Source organism: Salvelinus alpinus, chromosome 17, assembly GCF_045679555.1.
Source record: "Salvelinus alpinus chromosome 17, SLU_Salpinus.1, whole genome shotgun sequence".
Classification (NCBI taxonomy): domain Eukaryota; kingdom Metazoa; phylum Chordata; class Actinopteri; order Salmoniformes; family Salmonidae; genus Salvelinus; species Salvelinus alpinus.
Window position 1 is genome coordinate 8089209 of NC_092102.1, and position 27706 is coordinate 8116914.

The 27706-nt window shown below is 45.2% G+C and overlaps 1 protein-coding gene across 5 annotated transcripts in view; it reads left to right on the top strand.

Moving 5' to 3' along the window:
• LOC139542053 (agrin-like) overlaps positions 1–27706 on the top strand; it is a 409208-nt gene that overhangs the window by 330201 nt on the left and 51301 nt on the right. For 4 of the 5 annotated variants that reach the window (XM_071347046.1, XM_071347047.1, XM_071347048.1 and 1 more), the window contains 7 exons: positions 1182–1583; positions 7157–7282; positions 11767–11894; positions 16799–16913; positions 20597–20716; positions 20923–21375; positions 26710–26902. In XM_071347046.1, coding sequence (XP_071203147.1) covers positions 1182–1583; positions 7157–7282; positions 11767–11894; positions 16799–16913; positions 20597–20716; positions 20923–21375; positions 26710–26902 — 1537 coding nt within the window. The remainder of the gene's footprint in view (positions 1–1181; positions 1584–7156; positions 7283–11766; positions 11895–16798; positions 16914–20596; positions 20717–20922; positions 21376–26709; positions 26903–27706) is intronic. The other variant, XM_071347049.1, reaches the window with a different exon arrangement.

Genomic DNA, 27706 nt, shown 5'->3' on the forward strand with positions numbered 1-27706 from the left:
ATCCAGCGCCTCATCAAGGTATCACATTTCACACCTCACGGCGTAATTGCCTACCAAATAGGAGATTATTGGTGTGCAATTAAATCCTACACATAATGTTAGCCGAATTCCAATGAGATGGAAATTATATACCGTAGGAGGTTTTTCTTTTGCCCTGCACACACAACGGCTGGGGTAAAGTAGGAGGTATTAAGTGAAGCCTGGCTGGTTTGCCGCCATCCTAGCAGCTACATTTACAAAGTGTCTCCCTTCCCTCCAGCTCTTGACTCGCTTCTTTCCCTCAGGAGTTGTTCTCCTATTTCATCGGTTTTATCCGATACATTTTTTGTCTTTGTACCAAGGCATTGCATGGGTAATGCTGGTTTCTGCTGAAAGAAAAGCGGGTCCCTCTCTCTGGTGACGGCAAGGAAAGGATTTCTGAGAGTGTTTGGATGGCGTGTGTGACTGTGTTGACAAGGCTGTTGACGGATAGTTGTGCGGCTGTGAGCGGAGTCTGGAGTCTTTGAAGCCGGAGTTAAACCCTGCTTTTTCTGCCCCATTTATATCAATCATTCATCACCAGAGGCTTTGACTGTCTGTGATTAAAGCTCCGCTACAGGAGGGCAACATTTCAATATGTATATATAATTCATACCCACAGACACACACCAACACCGGCACATATACACACAGACACATTGAACAAACACACATGCCTCACAAACACACACACACACACCAGTGCAACTGCAGTGCAGTTTAACCCTATATAGGGCACATGATTCTTCTCTGTACACAGACTGCAGTGCAGTTGAACTCAACAGTATGCCATCCTTTGGCATACTTCAGTGTAAGATGTTCTAATTTTCATGGTGTGTTTTGCTTCGTAAGTCATAAGGGGTTAAAAGATTTCATCCAGGTTTTCTGTTCCTATGTGCATAGGTTTTCAATTCTATTTTAGATGTATATTTCATATTGCAATGAGTCTGGCCTCTGTTCTTGTGTGTCGGTCAGTATTGGGTGCTCAGGTGCCTGACGTGACCAGAACACGAAAGAGAACCATAAGGGGTACAGCAGTAGTATGAGGTAAAGGTGTACAAACGAAATAGGGAGAAGAAAAAAAGAAAAAAAAGATTTTCATCTTTGCTTACCCATTCATCCATTCCTTGCTTCCTCTCCTTCTCCCTTCCCTCCCCATGCAGAAAGCATCACCGAGCCGGCCAGCCGGCCCACCCCTTACCCCCCCACCCCCCGCGCAAAAGCCACCACCCCCTCCCACGTCAGGCTTACGTCGCCGCACCATGGCACATCATACTCTCCCTGGGACGATGATGAAACCGAGGGGCCACTAGCCTCATTCGTGGAGGCCCTGCCGCCCCCCATGTCCACTGAGAGACCGCTCACCACCAACCACCCCGTCATCACCCCCCACCACCCACCTCACTCCACCACCCCTCGCCTACCCAGCCACACCAGCCCTGGCTCCTCCCCTACAGCCTTCGAGGACTCAGGGAGCGGTGAGCCCAGCGGAGACGACCAGGTGGAGGAGGTGGAAGAGAGTAGCGGCGTCGGAGTCCTGGAGGCGAGCGGAGAGGAGCCAGTTGGTAAATCAAAGCTATTTCACTTCATAACCCATAATTCTGCTCCACAGGGGGTCAAGGGTCAGAGGTCAGGGGAGGGTTGAATTACAGATGAGGGTTTGAAATAATTTCACTATTTGAATAGTGTCATTCATCTATAGCTAGCTAGTCTAATTGAGGCCACATTCTGCACTTTCTCCCCAACCCAATTCAGATAAAACAGGCTACCTCTTGGTTGCTCGTTATAGCCTACTCCTTGTCATTTCGCTAACTTTTCAATTCCGTAATTTTATTCCATCTGCATTGCATTAGTGAACTCTCACTCCCCTTGCTACACGTTGAGCCTCTTTGATTGGCCTACTAGTGGTGTGTATTCATGGATGCCAAGGGAAGCCAAGCTTTCCCCCAAAAAGTACCAAGGGAAAAAAACATACAAAATAATGTATCTTTCGTCTCTCTGTGTTTCATAAATTTCCTTCAAAAAGCAAGAGGCTGATTGTATCTCACTGAAGAAAGCATCCGAGTGAACGAAACAGTGCGTCTCTGTCACAGAATCTATCTGATGCTGTCTGGTCAAAAAGAGTATGACATTGTTGCCGCCCATAGCATTGAATGCAAGGGAAGCAAGCGAGCATTTGTCTTCTCTTGAAAAAAAATAATAATAATAATAGCCCATCAGTGCTGAGTGAGCTGTAGATGGCTCTGGCGCACACAAAAAAAGTGTCAAGGGAAGCCAGTTTTGGATTTCGCTTCAGACCAATCACATCACATCAGAAGTCAAACATATTTGACAGAAAGAAACTTAAATTGTTGCATCTCTTTGTTTCATTGTCCTCCGGTGGCTAGCTAGCTAAATTAGCCGTGGATGGAGATATGGATTTGGACTTGTTTTACTTAATTCTCCGTACATATCAAATTTATTTGTTCACATACACATGGTTATCAGATGATATTGCGAGTGTAGTGAAATGCTTGTGCTTCTACCAATGATTATAACGGCGATTCTGATCCACACTTTCCAAATGGTCTTCAGTACAACTCTTTGTACGTAACTGTTTGTTACATGCAATATGTTTTGTGGGCTTCGCCGATTTGCTCTCCGGTTTTGTAATGAAATAAATGTCTTCTTATTGTCTCGGCCTTAGGCCTATACAGTATATCACGGTGTCAAGGCATATGAACTAACAGGTTATAGAGCAAACAACTCAATTATCACAACACATAGGAAGTAATAGGGCTTTATTTTTTCTGGCTTCCCCCATGCACATCCCTAGGTTGAATATGGGCCTCTGAACTGACTCAAGGTTTGATACGTCATTGCTACATCATACACCATTTGTGACTCACCGCCTAGATTCGGTCTTATGTAACAACATTTGAAATTGGGCTTTTTACATTGGTAAAAAGTAGAGACTCAGAGCTACAACATGGTATATCATACACTGCAGTTGAGGAAACAATGGGAAAGTAATTCTGCTTTGAAAGTTGATACACTTTTGAGAAAAAGGCCTTTGACGGCTTTGGTGCCTACTGGAGAGCTCTCCTTTGTCTACACCCATTCAGCATTGTTCACACCCTCTTAAGCCAGCCCCACCCATCTCTTTAAGACTAAAAGTGGTAATAGCCTACAATAACGAAAAATTCCAGGTAAACAGAAAGTGTCCAGATGTAAAGAAACCTTAATAGAAAATGAAGTAAAAGTCACCCAGTAAAATACTACTTGAGTAAAAGTCTAAAAGTATTTGGTTTTAAAAATACTTAAGAATCAAAAGTAAATGGAATTGCTAAAATGTGCTTAAGTATCAAAAGTAAAAGTATAAATCATTTCAAATTCCTTAAACCAGACGGCCCAATTTCCTTAATTTTTTTTCATTGACGGATAACCAGGGGCACACTCCAACACTCAGACATAATTTACAAACGAAGCATTTGTGTTTAGTGAGTCTGTGGGGTATGTCACAAAGTCATGTTACGACCACACATAGCAAAATATGTATATGTCAAATGAATATTGATAAGTCTTGCTAAGTGGATGGGTCTCTACGGAAGATGTAAACGGTATAGCCAAATGGTTACTTGCATAGTAGCAATATCAGAAATAGATAGTGTCAATGTAAATAAAATAATATACAGTATGTACACGAACAATATCAATAACGATAGTGATAGACGAGGTAGTTACATGCATACAATCAGGGGTAAAGTGACTAAGCAGCAGGATAAAAATATAAATAGTAGCAGCAACGTATGGCGTGTGTGTTAGGAGAGAGTCATTTGAATAGAAGCACTGCAGATAGTGCTGATGACTGTTCCGTCCAAACCACGCATGAACAAGGGAATCTATATTCGGAGAGCCTGTTTCTGTCCTGCCCTTGATTTTGGTGCAGGGCATGTGATGTCCATAGCCTCTTTGTTTCAAAACTCCCTGATCTTCTCAAAAAGATACGTTGAACGCTCCTTGGCGACAACAACACCAGGCTTCAGAGCATCGAGCTGTAAAACAGGAAATAACAAGAAAAATTAAGATATTATAACCTTGCACAACATCAATTCACCTCCCAAGTTTAGATAAGAATAATAACCTCATACAATGCAATGAAAATGATATTCACCTGAAGTGCTGGTACTGCTTGAACTGTGGCAGCGGGCTGAAGTACGGAGTCAGGTGTTGTTGCCAACCATAGCTTTCCACCAGCACCGTACCATCCTCCAGTCCAACCAGCTGTGGGATGTTGACCCCTGTCACAGTGCTGTCCTTCACAGCACCAGCAATCTCAGACAAAGTGTTCACTCCGGTCTTTCTGAAGTGCTGCATGATGATCCCGAAGCACCAGCCGGGGGCGAACTTGGTGTGGCCTGTGATCAGGAAGTGAAAGTCCAGACAGTGGTGGAGCTTGTGCATGGTCCGCCAGGCACAGTGGCAGAGCACAAACTTAACAGCTTCTGGCAGATTGGCAGATCTGAAGACCTGATAGTTGTTCCTCTGGCACTGTCAGCACAGGTATGTCTGGGGCTTAGTGCTTGAGATGTGGGGCAGCAATTTTCCCCACAGATTCCTGAAGGAAGACAGCTCGACTACACGTACCTCTGGAAAATACAGAAATAATGTGAGATGAATAAAGTAGTGCCAATCATGTTGGAGGACAATTAAATAATCAAAATGTGTTTATGCTTTACATGCCAAGTGTTGTCATCGATTCCTTGTAGAGATGCCACACTGCTGCTTTTTTCATATGGGATGGCAGCAGCTTTCCACCAAAGTGTTTGTGTCCTGGGTAGCGTCCTGGTAATACTACTGCATTATCCTCTGGGTGGCGTCCTGGTTATACTATTGCATTATCCTCTGTGTAGTTGTTGATGAAGTTCACAACTAGCTGCAAGTCCTCATGCTTCAGGTGTAACCTGTGCTTGCTTGGGCCAGCTCTCTTTTTGATTGGAGGCATTAGACCATTCTCCTTGTATGACTGGTGGAGGAGAGTCAGGCGTGTTCTACTGATGCTGAAGACAAATTCCAGATACTAATGTTACGCACACTTCATACATGTAAGTTAATGTTAGCTAGCAAGCCAGCCATCTCACCTCCACAAACATTAGCTAGCTAACAGCAAGCTTTAACTTGGGTTCTTTTGTTTAGACATGTAACGTTAACGTTAGCCAGCTAGCAAAATAATTCACTAAAATCCCAATCCATAGAGTAACGTTAGTAAGCCAGCCTTCGAACTCAAGCTGTCTAGCTAACAGCAAGCTTTAACTAGCAATACAAACCGATTGTCATAGCTAGCTAAAGTTAACCAGATATGTTCAATATTAGCTAGCAAGCCAGCCATCTAACCTCCGCTAGCGTTATCTAGCTAACAGAAAGCTTTAACTTGGGGTCTTTTGTTTAGACATGTAACATTAACTAGCTAGCTAGCTAGCTAAACAATTTACTTAAATCCCAATTGTCATAGCTAGCTAAAGTTAACCAAACAGGTTAAATGTTAGCTAGCATTTGGATTAATCTGATAACAATGACATGTATAACATGACATGATGTTATACATGTCATGATCTGATGTTATGTCACCACAACAGAGGTGTGTTTTCAAAGTGTCCTTTGCATTCAGTTTAATCCAAATGTTAAGCAGAGAAATACAAGAATGTATTCCAAACGAAGACTGTTGTCACAGTATCCTCCACTCTGTCAAAATAAGAAGCTATCCCCACGTAACAGAATTTGTAGAAATGGAAAACAGAAAGGTGATGAGATTATTGGCTTATGTTGGGGGGTTGTTTCAAGGCTGAGTTGATAGCTTGATAAGAATTTCTCTTACCTTGCCATTGCAGCATAGTGATACGAAACACAACTCTCACTCTACACAGTAAAATCCCTCCACGGCATTCTGGCCTTATAGCTAAACCACTCCACCAAGCACCACACTCCAGAGACCTGTAGACTAACCCTTTTCAATCAGCTTTTTTTTTACCATTCCAAAGCTCTGTGACTCAACAGCTTGCTTTGACACTCCTGAATTGATGGAACACGAGCCTCAGCGCTTCCTCTGACGCTTTTCCCTCTCGCAGATTTATTCTCTTGTCACCAGCGGACCGGAGCGCTGGCTGACGCCTGGCGCACATGGCCTGTCTGCCAAGGAGACCTGGGTCTCCTCCGTGTCTGTGTGTCTAGTTGTCTGTGTATGTAAACAGGGGGATGGTTGTGGTTGGGTGGATCTGTGTTTGCCTCCCAATGGAACAATACATAGTCCCTGAGCCGTAGCACACCTCCCTACCCCCCCATCCTCCCAACTCAATAGCTGTGGTCCGTAAATCCATGTGCCAACAGATGCCCTGTAGACGCCAACACTCCCCTCCATCCCTCCCTCCCTTCCTTCCAATCCCTGAACTAGAGTTTTCTCCACAGACTCCTGTCCTAGCGGCGGGTGTTTCACTCACAGGGCGACGACAGAGAGTCCTTGAAGAGACAACCGTCCCCCTTTGACGTCTTAACGACTTATTCAGCAAGCCACGGTTGTTTGCTCTACGATCATTTCTAATCATAGGGTGACCGTTAAGCTGCTCCACAGAGGAACCTATCCCCGTAAGAGAGAAACGGGTGCAGGCCATTCCCTGGTGTACTGTGAGAGTAGCCACTTTACCCCATTGGAGATGAGGTCAGGGTACTCCTAGATTTATAGCAAAGGCAATGTTCTCTGGGACAAAGTGTTTGGAGATTGCCATCTGCCAATCAGTGGAAATTTGCAGATAGCAATCGCCCAATCAGTGGAAGAGATTAGCTGTTTCCGTGGTAATTTATCAACCCTCATCACAAAGTACTTAGTGCCATTATAACGGTATGTAGCCCATTATGTAGCTACTACAGTATGGCTCTCATAATGGAGATGAGTTCCAGATGCAGCTCTCCGAGGTTGGGGTTAAGAAGGTATTATGAAGCATTAAAATGCGCTATAAAGCATTATGAATCTCTTCCTCTCTCACCCCTAGTTCCCTAGGCTGTGGCCACCACCGCCAGACTTAAGATGTGTTACAAGTGTTATGAATCATTATGAAGCGTTATGAGGTGTTATGAAGCATTATGAACCCTCCTCTCTTTCCCCTAGACCCCACAGCCGCAGCCACCACCATCCCCACAGCGGAGGACCGCTCGTCATGTGACAACACTCCCTTCGGCTGTTGTCCTGATGGCAAGACGGCTTCCAGCAGCCCTGAGGGAGCCAACTGCCCCTGTAAGTACCCCACAACCCCCCTCTCCTGTTCCCCTCCTATACTTACCACCTCACCTCTCTTCAACCCCTTTAGGAGGCACACTTGAAATTGAAGAGGACTTTTGGATATGAAACAATGTGCTCATATAAAATCTAGAGCTGTGTTGCTTCTTTCTCATCACACCAACATTACCAGTCGCTACCGTCCATAAAATGAAATCACACCAACATTAACAGTCGCTACCGTCCATGAAATGAAAGCACACCAACATTACCAGTCGCTACCGTCCATAAAATGAAATCACACCAACATTACCAGTCGCTATCGTCCATGAAATGAAATCACACCAACACTACCAGTCGCTACCGTCCATTACATGAAATCACACCAACATTACCAGTCGCTACCGTCCATGAAATGAAATCACACCAACATTACCAGTCGCTACCGTCCATGAAATGAAATCACACCAACATTACCAGTCGCTACCGTCCATGAAATGAAATCACACCAACATTACCAGTCGCTACCGTCCATGAAATGAAATCACACCAACATTACCAGTCGCTACCGTCCATAAAATGAAATCACACCAACACTACCAGTCGCTACCGTCCGTGAAATGAAATCACACCAACATTACAAGTCGCTACCGTCCATGAAATGAAATCACACCAACATTACCAGTCGCTACCGTCCATGACATGAAATCACACCAACATTACAAGTCGCTACCGTCCATGACATGAAATCACACCAACATTACCAGTCGCTACCGTCCATGAAATGAAATCACACCAACATTACCAGTCTCTACCGTCCATGAAATGAAATCACACCAACATTACCAGTCGCTACCGTCCATAAAATGAAATCACACCAACACTACCAGTCGCTACCGTCCATGACATGAAATCACACCAACATTACCAGTCTCTACCGTCCGTGAAATGAAATCACACCAACATTACCAGTCGCTACCGTCCATGAAATGAAATCACACCAACATTACCAGTCGCTACCGTCCATGAAATTAAATCACACCAACATTACCAGTCGCTACCGTCCATGACATGAAATCACACCAACATTACAAGTCGCTACCGTCCATGACATGAAATCACACCAACATTACCAGTCGCTACCGTCCATGAAATGAAATCACACCAACATTACCAGTCGCTACCGTCCATGAAATGAAATCACACCAACATTACCAGTCGCTACCGTCCATGAAATGAAATCACACCAACATTACCAGTCGCTACCGTCCATAAAATGAAATCACACCAACATTACCAGTCGCTACCGTCCATGAAATGAAATCACACCAACACTACCAGTCGCTACCGTCCATGACATGAAATCACACCAACATTACCACTCTCTACCGTCCGTGAAATGAAATCACACCAACATTACCAGTCGCTACCGTCCATGAAATGAAATCACACCAACATTACCAGTCGCTACCGTCCATGAAATGAAATCACACCAACATTACCAGTCGCTACCGTCCATGAAATGAAATCACACCAACATTACCAGTTGCTACCGTCCATGAAATGAAATCACGCTATTAGCACTACAATACAGTCCCGGTACATCTGCAGCAACGACGAAATGCACAAACATCCATTTGTCAGCAGTGGCGAGGCGCTAACGATGTCACACCCACCCTTTGTCGATCGATAGCTCATTCTGCCAAAGAGTTACCAATTTATAGAGTGTATCGCTCCTTAATCAATACGCCAGACCTATTTCTACTCCTGAGAAAGGCTGATATCACACTCATTAGGATGGAACTGACAAGCCCATGGCTTCCGGCAAGGTGTAATATCTATCAGCGGAGCGTCTTGCTTTATTTTCCTCCTGTATTGATGGTGTAAGTGATCTCTCTGAGGAGAGGAGCTAACCGCTATTTGCTAACTCCTAGCGAAAAAAGGCGTAGTTAACTTTAGATCGCCCTATAAATGGTCATCAGAAGGTGTGGACAAATTTTATTGGTGTGCAAATGAACATTTTGATCATGTTTGTGTTCCTTTAACCGTCTGAATCCCCACAGTAAGTGCAAACATTTTTATGCATCCTCGTAGTCGCAAGATTTTTTTTTTCTGTCTAGCCCAGATAAGCATCAGTGGGAGTGATTTGAATTACTCTGACTTTGTTGCCACATCATTGAAACATCTGAAAAGTGTAATATCAGTTACAGTATATGTATCATGCGCATGATTTCCCATTTAAAAAAACTATTTTCTGTTTTTTTGTCTGACGTACCATTTGAAAGCATTGTCTTTCCGGAAATCAAACTATCTCACTTGTTTACAATAGGAAAAGTGAATGGGAAAAGAAGTTTGCAGTTTCCTCACCTGGCTGTGTCTTATTTCAACAACAATAAACATGATAACTTAAAAGCCCTGATTCCTATAGTCATTTAAAGATGTCAGGCTTGGAAATCTGTTCAGCCATTTTGGCATGGTGACTACCTAAACCAGAGGCAACTGGTTTCAAGTTGCCAAGAGACATCATGTGCTCATGTGATCTCCTACTGCCACCTAGTGGACAAACTGGGAATCAGACGAGATATATTTACGTCAATGGATAGGTAGAGACTTCAGCTTTCTCCTCATTTATTTTATTTAACCTTTATTTTAACTAGGCAAGTCGGTTAAGAACAAATTCTTATTTACAATGACGGCCTAGGAACAGTGGGTTAACTGCCTTGTTCAGGGGCAGAACGACAGATTTTTACCTTGTCAGCTAGGGGATTTGATCTTGCAACCTTTCGGTTACTGGCCCAACACTCTAACCACTAGGCTACCTGCCACCCCCCTGCTGCTCATATGTATATCATTCCAGTAAGATGAAAAATTATTCCTGTAATACGAAAGATTACGTTGCACCAGTCCTGTCTATGTTCCAATGGGAATTTGTGCATGTTTAAAGCGACACCATTAGGTAAAAGATCTGACTTATTTTTTCTTCATAAAAAACAACCTTTTGGAACAATAATTGTTTACATATTTAATGTTAAACCTAGACATTGAAGTCTCTCAATTGTGACCCGCCCCACACACACACATATGTTTTATCTGTTGTATCTAAGGCTCTGTAATAGTCACATTGTTTCTGATCCCCCTTTATCACCCCCCTGTATCATAATCCCACAGTCCTTACCTTTCTAACAGTACTAAGCATGTGTTTGTAGGACTTATAGTTTTGAAATGAAATCTACTTCATGAGGGTAGTATACAATATTATGAGTCATTTACAAAATGCCACCAGAGGGCGTCAGAGTATGTTAATACTAAGAACAAAGCTTCTGTCCACTTTCCCAATGCAAGTTGCGAGTGGCAAGTTAACCTCAGACAAGGCCTTTTAAGTTTCACAGTTCAACGTGAACCATCACGGCTGCTGCTCGTCAGAAAAATGACCTCCTCTGTTTTGTCTTCTACCCATATAAAAATGATCTGATCTATTGCTCTCCTCTCCTCTTTTTTTCTCCTCTCCATCCAAACCTTCCCCATTTGTTCCTATTTAATAGCTGCCCCATCAGATTTGAATCGATGTGTGTCGGGCGGAGACAACGGCAAAAAAAAAGTCCTTATCATGCAATTTTAACCAGCCTATGTCAGTCACCGGTTTGGCGGCATTAGGAGACAATTACGGCTATCTTCCATGATAATCATACAAGTGCTCTTCACTTTTTTTCCCAGGCGAGCTCCAAGCAGGGCACCATGATTGATTTGGCCAATTTGTTCAGCTGATTATGAGCCGCAGCATGAAACCTCAGCATCAGCGCCTCTCCTCATCTCCTCTCCAGCCCCCTTTCTCTCCTGCTTTCTGCCTTATTTCACTCTTCTCTTTCACGATGTCTTGAGTCTCGCTGCCATTGTGTTGCCGGAACAATAGCAAGAGGCCATTGGGGGTTGAAGGATTTTGAACAGGGAAATGGGGATGTTTAAGGGCAAGGTAGGGGACTGTCTTTGCCAAAGCTGGAGACTTTTAGAAAATGTTCTTAATTTTTGCTATGCGTGTTGTCTTGTCTGTCCCTCTCTGCTTGTCTTTGTAATATGTGTGTCAACATTTCCTGTCTGTCTAACGGATCTCTCTCTACTCAGTCCTCCATGCCTCTGCCAAGTTTTGGGACAAGTCTCAGTCTGGTAAACTCCATTACTCCACCCCCTGCCCTTCTGCTTTTCCTTTTCCCTTCTTCTTTCGTTCCTCCTTCATATCCCACAATCCACTCTTTCCACTTCCGCTGCAGCCAATCAAAGGCTCCGCCCCCTCAACTCCGCAGCCACACCCACCATAAAAAACAACCACACTAACCCCCCCCCCCCTCCCCTCCCACGCACACACTCCATCACTAACCCCAGACTGGCACTACCCCACCCAAACGGTCACTGTCTGAAGCTGAGGGCGGGTAGTTGAGGGCACCGCATGCCTCACAGGTACAGAAAGTAAACGTTTATAACTTGTGTGTGACACCATTTCCTCTCAGCCACCATGCGGTTCAGCGGCTTCCTGCACTTGGACCAGGTGGAGGGTCAGGAGGTCTTCTACACCCCTGAGATGGAGGATCCTAAGTCTGAGCTGTTTGGCGAGACGGCCAGGAGCATCGAGAGTGCTGTGAGTAGCAACCCCCCTACACACAGAACTAGCTGCCGTAGTCAGTGGTTCAACAACAGTCTGTCGAACAAGTGTGGGTTGTCAAAGTTAATGCTCGCTCTTAAACGGGGACATTGCATGTGTGTGGGCGCGCGCACACGTGCGCTTCTCGCCAGCTGTTGAAATGGTGTCACTGGCCCCCGTCGATGCCTAATCTACCACCTCGCGACACTCAGTGTGTGACTGTGTGTCTGTATGTGTGTGCATCCTACGCCTTGTGGGGGCCAGCTGTGGCCCTAGATAACAAAACCCTCCCTCTAGCCCCTTGTGTGTGTTTGTCTGCTAGAGACTGTGTGTGGATATCACCTGAGGTTAAAACTAGAGAGGGGGAGAAGTGGCCGTGTTTCTGGTTCAGTGTGGCCGTGTGGGGGTTGTTGAGAGACCTGGTTTGTGTCTGGGCACACTCAGATTGGTTTTGCTACCTGCAGTCCCGCCTTCTACCCAGCAGGGGTACTTGAGGAGTATGTGCAGAGACGTAAACATACAGTATGCTAGTATAGAAAATGGAATATAGTGTAGTGGGAGTGATGTCGTTCACCCCCATACAAATAATTTGGAGTGAACAGAGGAGGAACAGGAGAATAACCCCATTGTGTGTGCTTCAAAATCTCTCGAGATGAGTGGTCAGCAGGAGTTAGCTCTATGATTGAAAATAAACAAAGGTCAGAGGTCAGGTACTTGGTACAGTACCTTATTTCTCCCTCAAGGTATCAACTTGAGCCAACAGAGTGAGATCCACAATGGACGTTATGCTCTGTTTATTAGGGAAGCAAGAAACCATGTGGATTACATACAGCTTATTTACTTCCTGACAGTGACTTCGACTTCAGGCGCCGGAAAGAGATGGCTGCCTCGCTTCGCGTTCCTTGGAAAATATGCAGTATTTTGTTTTTTTACGTGTTATTTCTTACATCGGTACCCCGGGTAATCTTAGGTTTCATTACATACAGTCGGGAGGAACTACTGAATATACGATTAACGTCAACTCATCATCGTTCCTACCAGGAATATGACTTTCCCGAAACGGATCCAGTGTCTTGCCTTCCACACAATACAATGGATCTGATCCCAGCCGGCGACCCTGTGCGTCGCCGAAAAAGGGGAAAACGTGGCGGTCTCGTGGTCAGGCTTCGGAGACGGGCACATCGCGCTCCACTCCCTAGCATACTACTCGCCAATGTCCAGTCTCTTGACAATAAGGTTGATGAAATCCGAGCACGGGTAGCATTCCAGAGAGACATCAGGGATTGCAACGTGCTCTGCTTCACGGAAACATGGCTAACTCAAGGGACGCTAACGGAGTCGGTGCAGCCAGCTGGTTTCTCCATGCATCGCGCCGACAGAAACAAACATCTTTCCGGTAAGAAGAGGGGCGGGGGGGTATGCCTTATGATTAACGAGAAGTGGTGTGATCATCATAACAACACACAAGAACTCAAGTCGTTCTGTTCACCTGATCTAGAACTCCTCACAATCAAATGTCGACCGCATTATCTACCAAGGGAATTCTCGTCAATCATAATCACAGCCGTATACATTCCCCCCCAAGCAGACACATCGATGGCCCTGAACGAACTTTATCTGACTCTTTGTAAACTGGAAACCACACACCCTGAGGCTGCATTCATCGTAGCTGGGGATTTTAACAAGGCTAATCTAAAAACAAAACTCCCTAAATTCTATCAGCATATCGATTGTGCTACCAGGGCTGGAAAAACACTAGACCATTGTTACACTAATTTCCGCGACGCTTATAAGGCCCTCCCCCGCCCCCCTTTCGGAAAAGCTGACCACGACTCCATTTTGTTGATTCCAGCCTACAAACAAAAACTCAAACAACAAGCTCCCGCGCTCAGGTCTGTTCAACGCTGGTCCGACCAATCTGAATCCACGCTTCAAGACTGCTTCGATCACGCAGATTGGAATATGTTCCGCATCGCGTCCAACAACAATATTGACGAATATGCTGATTCGGTGAGCGAGTTCATTAGGAAGTGCATTGACGATGTCGTACCCACAGCAACGATAAAAACATTCCCAAACCAGAAACCGTGGATTGACGGCAGCATTCGCGTGAAACTGAAAGCGCGAACCACTGCTTTTAACCAGGGCAAGGTGACCGGAAGCATGACCGAATACAAACAGTGTAGCTATTCTCTCCGCAAGGCAATCAAACAGGCCAAGTCTCAGTACAGAGACAAAATCGAGTCGAAATTCAACAGCTCAGACACAAGAGGTATGTGGCAGGGTCTACAGTCAATCACGGATTACAAAAAGAAAACCAGCCCCGTCGAGGACCAGGATGTCTTGCTCCCAGACAGGCTAAACAACTTTTTTGCCCGCTTTGAGGACAATACAGTGCCACTGACACGGCCCCCTACCAAAACCTGCGGGCTCTCCTTCACTGCAGCCGAGGTGAGTAAAACATTTAAACGTGTTAACCCTCGCAAGGCTGCAGGCCCAGACGGCATTCCCAGCCGCGTCCTCAGAGCATGCGCAGACCAGCTGGCTGGTGTGTTTACGGACATATTCAATCAATCCTTATCCCAGTCTGCTGTTCCCACATGCTTCAAGAGGGCCACCATTGTTCCTGTTCCCAAGAAAGCTAAGGTAACTGAGCTAAACGACTACCGCCCCGTAGCACTCACTTCCGTCATCATGAAGTGCTTTGAGAGACTAGTCAAGGACCATATCACCTCCACCCTACCGGACACCCTAGACCCACTCCAATTTGCTTACCGACCCAATAGGTCCACAGACGACGCAATCGCAACCACACTGCACACTGCCCTAACCCATCTGGACAAGAGGAATACCCATGTGAGAATGCTGTTCATCGATTACAGCTCAGCATTTAACACCATAGTACCCTCCAAACTCGTCATCAAGCTCGAGACCCTGGGTCTCGACCCCGCCCTGTGCAACTGGGTCCTGGACTTCCTGACGGGCCGCCACCAGGTGGTGAGGGTAGGTAACAACATCTCCACCCCGCTGATCCTCAACACTGGGGCCCCACAAGGGTGCGTTCTGAGCCCTCTCCTGTACTCCCTGTTCACCCACGACTGCGTGGCCATGCACGCCTCCAACTCAATCATCAAGTTTGCGGACGACACTACAGTGGTAGGCTTGATCACCAACAACGACGAGACGGCCTACAGGGAGGAGGTGAGGGCCCTCGGAGTGTGGTGTCAGGAAAATAACCTCATACTCAACGTCAACAAAACAAAGGAGATGATTGTGGACTTCAGGAAACAGCAGAGGGAGCACCCCCCTATCCACATCGACGGGTCAGTAGTGGAGAAGGTGGAAAGTTTTAAGTTCCTCGGTGTACACATCACGGACAAACTGAACTGGTCCACCCACACAGACAGCGTTGTGAAGAAGGCGCAGCAGCGCCTCTTCAACCTCAGGAGGCTGAAGAAATTCGGCTTGTCACCAAAAGCACTCACAAACTTCTACAGATGCACAATCGAGAGCATCCTGTCGGGCTGTATCACCGCCTGGTACGGCAACTGCTCCGCCCACAACCGTAAGGCTCTCCAGAGGGTAGTGAGGTCTGCAGAACGCATCACCAGGGGCAAACTACCTGCCCTCCAGGACACCTACACCACCCGATGTCACAGGAAGGCCATAAAGATCATCAAGGACAACAACCACCCAAGCCACTGCCTGTTCACCCCGCTATCATCCAGAAGGCGAGGTCAGTACAGGTGCATCAAAGCAGGGACCGAGAGACTGAAAAACAGCTTCTATCTCAAGGCCATCAGACTGTTAAACAGCCACCACTAACATTTAGCGGCCGCTGCCAACATACTGACTCAACTCCAGCCACTTTAAAAATGGGAATTGATGGAAATTATGTAAAAATGTACCACTAGCCACTTTAAGCAATGCCACTTAATACAATGTTTACATACCCTACATTACCCATCTCATATGTATATATACTGTACTCTATATCATCTACTGCATCTTGCCATCTTTATGCAATACATGTACCACTAGCCACTTTAAACTATGCCACTTTATGTTTACATACCCTACAGTACTCATCTCATATGTATATACCGTACTCTATACCATCTACTGCATCTGCCATGCCGTTCTGTACCACCACTCATCCATATATCTTTATGTACATATTCTTTATCCCTTACACTTGTGTGTGTGTGTAAGGTAGTAGTGTGGAATTGTTAGGTTAGATTACTGTTGGTTATTACTGCATTGTCGGACCTAGAAGCACAAGCATTTCGCTACACTCGCATTAACATCTGCTAACCATGTGTATGTGACTAATAAAATTTGATTTGATTTGATTTGATTTGATTTGACTTCATTTGGGCACCGAAAGCACACGCCCGCATTGTGAATCAGAAGCTAAAACCAATTAGCACCCAGCGTGTGCCATGCTAACCTGACATTTACCTCTGCCTCAGGAAAAAAACATGTTCATGTAATTATACCCCTAGCTGCAGCTAAATGTCAATGTGTGCACCCAGACCAGGCCCAATGTGGTTCTACACAGTAGTAGACCTATTCACTGACATAGTTTGCGTCCCAAATGGCATAGGGGCCCTGGTCAAAAGTAGTGCACTATATAGGGAACAAGGTGCCATTTTGGATGCAGACATAGTCTTCCCCCATCCTTCCGGGAAATGAGTTCACCGCACTCAAATTGGATGAGCCACCGCACAGAGCTCATTACCTCGCTCATTCATCATCCTGGTTGTATTCATTATGCACGAAACGGAACAAAACGGACTGAAACGGAGAGGGACTACCTAAACTTGTCCAAGCGTGTTTTCTGTTGCAAAATATTTGGCTATGGTGTGTACTAAAGAATGTGTTTCTCCTCCCTGGCTCAGCTGAATGAGTTGTTCCGTAAATCAGAGGTGCAGAAGGACTTCATGAGCGTCCAAGTCCGCAGCCTGGCGCCCAGCAACTCCATCCTGGCCTTCGTCGAGGCCCACTTCGACCCAGGTAAAAAACGATTTGATAAAAAGTCACGATGAACACACTCTGGGCCAGTTTCCCAGACACAGATTAAAAAGCATGTTCAATGGAGATTGTTCTTTGAAAGTGCTTCTTCGTCCAAGAAACCAGCCCTTACTGTGTGGTATATAGTATGGCAAATGTACTGTTATGGCTAGTGTCGCACATTCATTAAACACATGTTAAACATGTTTCTAAATGCCAATGTCAGCAAAAGGCTACGGCAAGTGTGTCACTGCACTAGCATTATTGTTCAGAAAGTCATTCCATTTTACAAAACACACCAGACCGTGGCTATGCTATTTTCATTGTTATTCTCTTTTTCAGACGTGGGCTGTACTTGTTATTTGTAAGAGTCAACAGGGAAAAACTAACAAAACAACACCAACAACAATGAAATCCTCTCAGTGAGCTTGAAGGCGTCGTCTTTCAGAACTGGGCTCATTTCAGCCACAGAGTACTGTTAAGCATTGTTCGCACTGCAGGCCTTAATGCTCAAATCAGTTCTGTTTTGGAATACTGATTGTCCAACAGCAAGTTACAAGTGACCAATTCGGATATGTGTGCGTTCAGACAACAGTCATTGGCTGACGTGGCTACGCTAGTTGTCATTGTAACGACGGGTGTGTGCGCAGTAGTTGATTAGTGGTTGTGCTTGTGCTTCCTATCACTCATAAGTTATTTAACAACCAATTGTTGTCACCTTAGCTTTTTGGCTAGGCACAGCAGTCAACTACAGTCGTGGCCAAAAGTTTTGAGAATGACACAAATATACATTTTCAAAGTCTGCAGTTTGTATGATGGCAATTTGCATATACTCCAGAATGTTATGAAGAGTGATCAGATGAATTGCAATTAATTGCAAAGTCCCTCTTTGCCATGCAAATTAACTGAATCCCCCAAAACATTTCCACTGCATTTTAGCCCTGCCACAAAAGGACCAGCTGACATCATGTCAGTGATTCTCTTGTTAACACAGGTGTGAGTGTTGACGAGGACAAGGCTGGAGATCACTCTGTCATGCTGATTGAGTTTGAATAACAGACTCAAAGCTTCAAAATGAGGGTGGTGCTTGGAATCATTGTTCTTCCTCTGTCAACCATGGTTACCTGCAAGGAAACACGTGCCGTCATCATTGCTTTGCACAAAAAGGGCTTCACAGGCAAGGATATTGCTGCCAGTAAGACTGCACCTAAATCAACCAAGACTTTTGGAGCATGGCCTGGTGTCAAGAAGGGCAGCAAAGAAACCACTTCTCTCCAGGAAAAACATCAGGGACAGACTGATATTCTGCAAAATGTACAGGGATTGGACTGCTGAGGACTGGGGTAAAGTCATTTTCTCTGATGAACCCCCTTTCCGATTGTTTGGGGCATCTGGAAAAAAGCTTGTCCGGAGAAGACAAGGTGAGCGCTACCATCAGTCCTTTGTCATGCCAACAGTAAAGCATCCTGCGACAATGTGTGGGGTTGCTTCTCAGCCAGGGGAGTGGGCTCATTCACAATTTTGCCTAAGAACACAGCCATGAATAAAGAATGGTACCAACACATCCTCCGAGAGCAACTTCTCCCAACCATCCAGGAACAGTTTGGTGATGAACAATGCCTTTTCCAGCATGATGGAGCACCTTGCCATAAGGCAAAAATACTAAGTGGCTCAGGGAACAAAACATCGATATTTTGGGTCCATGGCCAGGAAACTCCCCAGACCTTAATCCCATTGAGAACGTGGTCAATCCTCAAGAGGCGGGTGGACAAACAAAATCCCACAAATTCTGACAAAGCATGCCAGGACAGATGGCAGAGGTCTTGAAAAAGAAGGGTCAACACTGCAAATATTGACTCTTTGCATCAACTTCATGTAATTGTCAATAAAAGCCTTTGACACTTATGAAATGCTTGTAATTATACTTCAGTATTCCATAGTAACACCAACAAAAATATTTAAAGACACTGAAGCAGCAAACTTTGTGAAAATTAATATTTCTGTCATTCTCAAAAGTTTTGGCCATGACTATATGGCCAAAATTTGTGGATTCGGCTATTTCAGCCACACTTTGCAACAGGTGTATAAAATCGAGCACACAGAAATGCAATCTCCGTAGACAAACATTCGCAGTAGAATGGTCTTACTGAAGAGCTCAGTGACTTTCAACATGGCACCGTCATATGATGCCACCTTTCCAACCAGAACTGCCCCGGTCAACTGTAAGTGTTGTTATCGTGGAATGGAAACGTCTAGGAGCAACAGCTGCTCAGCCGTGAAGTGGTAGGTCACACAAGCTCAAAGAACCGGACCGCCGAGTGCTGAAGCGTGTAGCACGTAGAAATCCAATGTCCTCAGTTGCAATACTAACTACGGAGTTCCAAACTGCCTCTGGTAGCAACGTCAGCACAATAACTGTTTGTCGGGAATTTCTTGAAATGGGTTTCCTTGGCCAAGCAGCCTAAGATCACCATGCGCAATGCCAAGCGTCGGCTGGAGTTGTGTAAAGTTTTCCGCCATTGAACTCTGGAGCAGTGGAAGCGCGTTCTCTGGAGTGATGAATCAATCTACACCATCTGGCAGTCCGACGGACGAATCTGGGTTAGGCGGATGCCAGGAGAACGCTACCTGCCCCAATGCATAGTGCCAACTGTAAAGTTTGGTGGAGGAGGAATAGTGGTCTGGGGCTGTTTTTCATGGTTCAAGCTAGGCCCCTGGAATGAGATGTTTGACGAGCATGTCAATATACTTTTGGCCATGTAGTGTAGCTAGCTAGTGTAGCTAGCTAACGAGTTAGCAACCACATGTTCTTACCTAACTGTCAACAGAGTAGCTAGCAAGCAACAAAATATGCCAAATAAGTATTAAAACCACTTGAGGGCAAGTAAATCAGATTTTATCATTCAGATACAAGTCGCATGGACAGGAATCAGATTTGCATCCGACTTCGAACCACCTACGAAGGTGGTTTGAAATGTGCCTTGAAATATCCGATTTCATGTGCTTTTTAGCCGTTCAGACTGCAGGAAAAATAATAGATTAGAAATGGATATTCCCAAAAATTGGATTTGAACTTCCAATCTGAACAAGGCTTTAGTGCCTCTCCCCTATTGGATTAAAGCTCCAAAAACCTTGCCTTTCTCCACGCCTCTCCTCTTTTTACTGGCTCTGCTCAGTGTCTTTTACATCCGCACAATAGACGTGGCCATAAAGGAACTCTGCGTCGGCCATCTCTAATTGCCGTCTGTGGAAAATGTTATGAGAAAGGTTCATCTGAACCTTACTGAAACTTTGTTGGATGGTAGGAGAACGACTGGTCCCCTTGGGTGTCGTTGTCTCGTAGCAAGCGGCCTCAATCGCTCTCGTAAATATTTACTGTCATGGGATGGAGGGAGGGGAGTAACTTTCCTAATTTCCTGCCGTTTCACAACATTGCTTCTCTGCCTTCTAGTTCAGTGTCTCTCAAACCTCTCCTCTGGGACCAAATGTTTCACAGTTCTGTGGTAGCCCTGGAACAGCATCCCTAATTGAACTAGTCAATGGCTTTATAATTAGTTGACAAGTTGAATCAGGTGTGCTAGCTCTGGGAGAGATAAAATACGTAGAAGTACATGGAACAGCTGTCCTAGTTGAGTGGTGTCCTCTGGGTTGTTGTGAACGTCTTTGTCCTCCGTGTTGTCCCACAGAGACCAGGCTCACGGTGCAGGACATTGAAGGAGCCCTGCTCAAGCAGATGAAGGCAGCCAAGGAGACAGCCATTGTGGTGAAGAAGCCAGAGGAGGAGAATATTCGCTTCAACAACTATGGTAGGACACACCCAGGGGATTGGCTTGCGTTGTTTACATGTAATTACAAACATGAAGCATGAGAGGACATGAAACGTTCTTAGGAAGGACGATGTAAGCGTGATTAGAAATGTTTTGGTTCTTGTATGTCAAAGTCCAAGACTGACACGCTCCTTGACATTTGCTCTCTCTCTCTCTGAATCTCCCTCTCTCCATCTGTCTACCAGGCCTGTTCTCCCGCCCCTACTTCACCACCACTACCACAGCTACCGCCACCACGCCCACTGCCAGCACCACCCTGCCGCCCCCCAACTCCCCTTTCATCACACGCCGTCCCCTGGGCACCATCCTGCCGCCCCCCAACTCCCCTTTCATCACACGCCGTCCCCTGGGCACCACCCTGCCGCCCCCCAACTCCCCTTTCATCACACGCCGTCCCCTGGGCACCACACGCCGTCCCTATACCAGCCGCCGGACCACCGCCGCCCCTTCTACCATGGCCCCCACTCCCACCACTACTATCACCCTCCTCCACAGGACCAGCCCTGTGCCCCACTACACCAAGGCCCAGCGGCCCTGCGACTTCCACCCCTGCCGCCACGGCGGCACCTGCGATGACGACGGCGCCGATTTCACCTGCATCTGCCCCGCCGGGAGAGGGGGCGCCGTCTGCGAGAAATGTGAGTGGAGCACCCTCGCCCTCCTCCTTGACCGACACACACAAACAAACACAAACCCTAGGTTCCATCTCTGAACTTTGAAAGGGAGATGGAAATGATCACAATCCTAGAAGAGAACAGTAGGTTCCTATTTAAGTATTGATGTCCTGAAATGACAGTGCTGAACTGACCCCTACCTTGCATCAAAGACGATGCCCAAACCCATACAGCTTACCTTCCAGTCTATTTAACTCAATAGATATCCAACCTCTATCAAAGTTGCTACAGCGCTAGGTAAATAACCAACGAGGTTATCAACCACTGCACTCTACTTTACACTAAAGTAAACTGATATCAAATCAGTGTCTGCTGCGCCGTGCGCCAAAATCAAGTGTTGAGTGCTGTCAGAGCAATCTCAAGAGCTCTTTTCCCCTTAGTTTCTCACACTCGGTGGTTTCTGATAAGAAATTACCTCACACAGCTGCGTCTTACAATAATTTACACTAATTGCTTTGATCGGGATTAACTGGTGGAAATGTGTGTTTGAGTCAGAGTGTGTGTGTGAGTGACAGCCCCATAGCCTCCCTCAAATCAATTAAATCATTAGGCAAGATGATTTCATCAGCCTACATTCTCCCAAGACAAAGGAAGGCGGACAGAGAAGCAAACGGCTCAGGAGTTTGTTGAGTTTGGAGAACAAAGATGATAATATAATGTTAGAGTGAGAGAAACAAGTGTGTACGCAGTGGAGGGATACAGCCGAGGTGAGGATTTACAGATTTACTCCCATGTACACCTGTGTCACGGATGGGGTCTGCCCCTATATATAGACACACATTCTCTTTAATTTTCTCGAAATGGTTTGAGGTACAGTCTCGCTTGGATGAGGGCTTGGCAGCCTCTACACTGAGAGGGTATTTGGCCACTATATCGTCCTGTGTTGTGGGGTGGATGGACAGGCCGGTGGGGCGCTATCCTTTGTTCTCCAGGTTTATGAAGGGGGTTCGTTGCCTGCGGCCAGCTCAATGGCGAGCTGGGATCTGGATGTGGTTGTGGCAGCTTTGGCAAAGCCGCCTTTCGAACCGTTGGAGTCTGCCTCCCTGAAACACCTCTCTATGAAGGTGGCTTTCTTGTTAGCGATTACTTCCATGAAGAGGGTGGGTGAGCTCCATGCTCTTTCATTAAGTTCTGAGTGTACCGGATGGACCACGGGGGGAGGACTATAATCTCTCCGTACCAACCCCTCATTCCTCCCGAAGGTTCTGCTTACGACCCCCCGGCAGTGGCAGGGAAGTCTGGGTCTCCCTCCGGCATGCTGTGCCCTGTACCCTCTGGCACTGGCTGCCTATGTGGAGTGGACACGGTCAGTGAGAACAACAGACCAGCTCTTTGTCTGCTATGATGAGAGAGTCCTGCTGGCTGGGCTATCAAAGCAGAGGTTCTCTCACTGGATCGTGGACACTATTACGACAGCATACCTCCTGGCTTGAAGGCCAGTGCTGGGTTCTGTGGTGGCACATTCAACACGAGGTGTGGCTGCGTCCTGGGCACTACTGAGAAGAGTGCCCCTCACTGATATCTGTGCTGCGGCCAGCTGGGCTTCCTCTTGCACTTTTGCTAGGTACTATCGGGTAAATGTGGCATCTCCCTCTGCAGTTGGTTCAGCAGTCCTGGGCGTTGCCTCCCCTTCCGGGGACTGTGCCAGGACCTCCCTTCCACATTGACGGACCCTGCGTCTCGGTCCCGCGCTGGGACTTTGCCACTGCCTGGCCAGGTCCCTCTAGCATCGACTTATTTGGTACGGGTATACCAATACACTGGAGTGATCAGTGCTAGAGAATGTGTGTCGTGATCATGGGGTCTATATATAGGGGCGGACCCCAGCCGTGACACAGGAGTATATCTGTAAATCCTCACCTCGGATGTATCCCTCCACCGCGGAGTGATACCAATATATTGGAGTGATGCATATAGCTCACATAACCACGGTTACATACGTAACCTTAGTTTTGTGTGTGTGTGTGTGTGCGCTCATGTGTGCATTCGTGTCAAAACTCCAAGTATAAAATGGAAAACACATCAAGCTGTCCTTTTCTACCTGACGATACACACCAGCCCAGGTAATCTCTTTTAACACATCTGTCTGTTGAGCTTACTGTATGACCTACCTAGCTAGGCTAGGCTATATTACCTTAACTAGGCTCTTGTCTCCAACTGTACGAACAACAATTTACAGACACACACAAACAATGACTACATCTCCTCTGCCCAGACTCGCAAGCTCACAACCCCCATCCCTAGTGCCTGCATTATAGTGCCTGCATTAACCTCTAACGAGCCTCAACCCCGGATCCGGGATCACCCCCCACCCCCCCCCCACACTGATTAGCATCGCTAGCATAGCGTCACAATTAAATAGTAGCATCTAAATATCATTAAATCACAAGTCCAAGACACCTAATGAAAGATACAGATCTTGTGAATAAAGCCACCATTTCAGATTTTTAAAATGTTTTACAGGGAAGACACAATATGTAAATCTATTAGCTAAACACGTTAGCAAAACACACAATTTCTTTGTCCACCATTTTTTCTCTCCACCAGTAGCTATCACCAATTCGGCTAAACTAAGATATTGATAGCCACTAACCAAGAAAAAAACTCATCAGATGACAGTCTGATAACATATTTATGGTATAGGATAGGTTTTGTTAGAAAATGTGCATATTTCAGGTATAAATCATAGTTTGCCATTGCAGCCACCATCACAAATCTCACCAAAGCGACTAGAATTACTACAGAGAGCAACGTGTATTACCAATTTACTCATCATAAAACATTTCTTAAAAATAGACAAAGCATAGCATTGGAAAGACACAGATCTTGTGAATTCAGACAATATTTCAGATTTTCTAAGTGTTTTACGGCGAAAACACAATAAATCGTTATATTAGCATACCACATATGCAAACGTTACCCCAGCATGAATTCAAGCTAAAGAGAGCGATATCGTTATCATCGCCAAAATATATAAATTTTTTCACTAACCTTCTCAGAATTCTTCCGATGACACTCCAGTAACATCATTTTACAACATACATATAGAGTTTGTTCGAAAATGTGCATATTTAGCCATAAAAAACCGTGGTTATACAATGAAAATAGTAGCAAAACAAGCCTGGAAATGTCGGTCGCCATCTTTTAGTGATCTAGTTTAATCAAAAGCTAATCATATACTTGACTAAAAAATACAGGGTTGACAGTAATCGAAAGACAAATTAGTTCTTAATGCAATCGCTGATTTACATTTTTTAAATTATCCTTACTTTTCAATACAGGTTGCGCCAAGCGAAGCTATACAAAACAAAATGGCGACATAAGCGTTTAACATTTTTCGACAGAAACACGATTTATCATCATAAATTGTTCTTACTGTGAGCTGTTCTTCCATCAGAATCTTGGGCAAAGAATCCTTTCTTGGGTCTAATCGTCTTTTGGTCGAAAGCTGTCCTCTTGCCATGTGGAAATGCCCACTAACGTTCGGCATGAACTGGAAACGTGCCCAGCGGTTCAAAGTGCCTCAGAAATAAATGGGTCAAAATCGCACTAAACGGATATAAATTGCTATAAAACGGTTTAAATTAACTACCTTATGATGTTTTTAACACCTCTAACGAGTAAAAACATGACCAGAGAAATATTACTGGCTAAACAAACGCTTGGAAGGAGGCGAGTCCGACGTCCTCCGTGCGCAAGGCGCAGGCAGCAAAGGGATGCTACTTCCGGTATTTGCTCTTTTATGCAGCCCCTGATTGCGCAATCGACTCCATTCAAAGCGTCATCACGTACTGACATCCAGGGGAAGACGTAAGAAGTGTCTGTTTCTCCATAGCATTTACAGGGACCTTTAAACTGACTCCAGATCAGGGGCCAGAATGTCTGAAATCTGACTCCCTATCATGAAAAGTGCTGTAGATTGAGTTCTGTACCACTCAGAGACAAAATTCCAACGGCTATAGAAACTAGAGTGTTTTCTATCCAATAATAACAATAATATGCATATTGTACGAGCAAGAATTGATTAGGAAGCCGTTTAATCTGTTGAGCAAATTATGCTAATGCGAAACAGCACCCCCTATAGTGGCAAGAAGTTTTAAGGCCAAATACCACTTGGCCTTAAATTCTACCAATTAATTTTTCTTGTCGCCGATGTTACTTCAATAATAAATCATTAGATTTTTCCATTGTGTCAATGATGGCGGATTGATTGACTTCCAAGTTTTTAGTATACGTTTTTTTCATGATGAGTGATGAGAAGAGAATCGTCCAACCCATTGGGTATCTCACTACACCCCCATATGCTATATCTTGAATAATACAGACAGCGGATAAGAAGTAAGTTTACATTGTAATACTTCTGACAGCCCACTTTGTAGTTTCGCCCACAACCTCCTGACTTTATAGCATTCCCAGAAAGCCTGGATTACGAAGTCGTTATTAGTTTTACATAGTTTTACATGACTCAAGAAGAATTTTAATGAGTGAATTTTGCTCTTGTATAATACTAATACATTAGTTTATACTGGATTAAACGTACATGTTTGTTAACTGTAATTGCGTTAGTTATGGTCCAACTTCCCTTCCATGTTGTGTCAACATCAGTTCTTGGTTCAAACATTTTTTCTTAGAGATTGTCAGTTGGATAGGCTCTTTGCAAGGTTATGTATATCTTACCTATCATATGAACATCCTTTTGTGATTCAAATAAGATTCCCTCAAGGTTGCTCTGATGTACAAAAGATTTTAACTCAAAATGTTGTGATATATAACTTTTAAGTTGCATGTATTTGAAACTGTCTTTATTGGTCAGTTCAAAATTACTTTTTAATTCTGTTACGGAAATACATGTATTTCCTGTTACCAAGTCATTTACGGTTTCTATGCCTTTAGTGTTCCATGTGGACCAATTTATCTGTGAATTCTGAAAAGCTTTCCAAGGATTGTTCCATAGGGTTGTGTTTTTAGAGAGTGATATTGGTTCTTGTAGAATACGTTTCATTTTCTTCCATATTGTTATAGTGTTCTTTACTATGAAGTTAATGTTCTTAGCTTTATCCTTTGAAAATAGACATGTAAAAATATTCTGGGGATGAGCATATTCTCTGGATGAGCAAAGACGTGGGTAGCGAGTTGATACAATTTCAAGTCTGGAAGGTTAAAACCACCTCAGGCTTAGGAAGATGTAAAACTTTCCTTTTTATTTTATGAATTATATTAGCTCAATTTCTTTTTAAAGAATGTCATCGGTGGGATAATTGGTATTACCAAAAATAAATACCCCTCTCTTCTTCCCAGTGATCACATACTTCATCCCGTCATTCGGGGGTAAGTCCTATCTGGCCTTCGACACCATGAGGGCCTATCACACGGTCCGCATCGCCATGGAGTTCAGGGTGGCCGAGATGACGGGCATCCTGCTCTTCAACGGCCAGGACGGCAAGAAGGACTTCCTGTCTCTCACCCTGGTCAATGGCAAAGTGGAGCTCAAGTGAGTGGACAGGTAGAGGTGATAAAACAGGAAGTGACAAAACAGGAAGAGGTTCAGTTGTGTCAAAGGGCATTGATAGCAAGCTGTAGATCAGGGTGTCAAACATACGGCCCGTATCCGGCCCGTGGAGGTGTCCAATCCGGCCTGCGGGTGGTTTGAGTAAAAAAAATGACATATACACTACATGATCAAAAGTATGTGGACACTTGCTTGTCGAACATCTAATTCCAAAATCATGGTCATTCATATGGAGCTGGTCCCACTTTGCTGCTATAACAGCCTCCACTCTCCTGGGAAGGCTTTCCATTAGATGTTGGAACATTGCTGCAGGGACTTGCTTCCATTCAGCCACAAGAGCATTAGTGAGGGCAGGCCCTGATGTTGGGAGATTTGGTCTGGCTCGCAGTTGACGTTCCCATTCTTCCCAAAGGTGTTCGATGGGTTTGAGGTCAGGGCTCTTAGCATTGCACATGATGATCTTAGGCTTGTGTGGGGGTGCTCGGCCATGGAAACCCATTTCATGAAGCTCCCGACGAACAGTTATTGTGCTGACGTTGCTTCCAGAGGCAAGTTGGAACTCAGTATTGAGTGTTGCAACCGAGGACAGACCATTTTTACGCGCTACGTGCTTCAGCACTCAGCGGTCCTGTTCTGTGAGCTTTTGTGGCTTACCACTTAGCGGCTGAGCCGTTGTTGCTCTTAGACGTTTCCACTTCACAATACCAGCACTTACAGTTGACCGGGGCAGCTCTTGCAGGGCAGAAATTTGAACTGACAACCACATTGAAAGTCACGGAGCTCTTC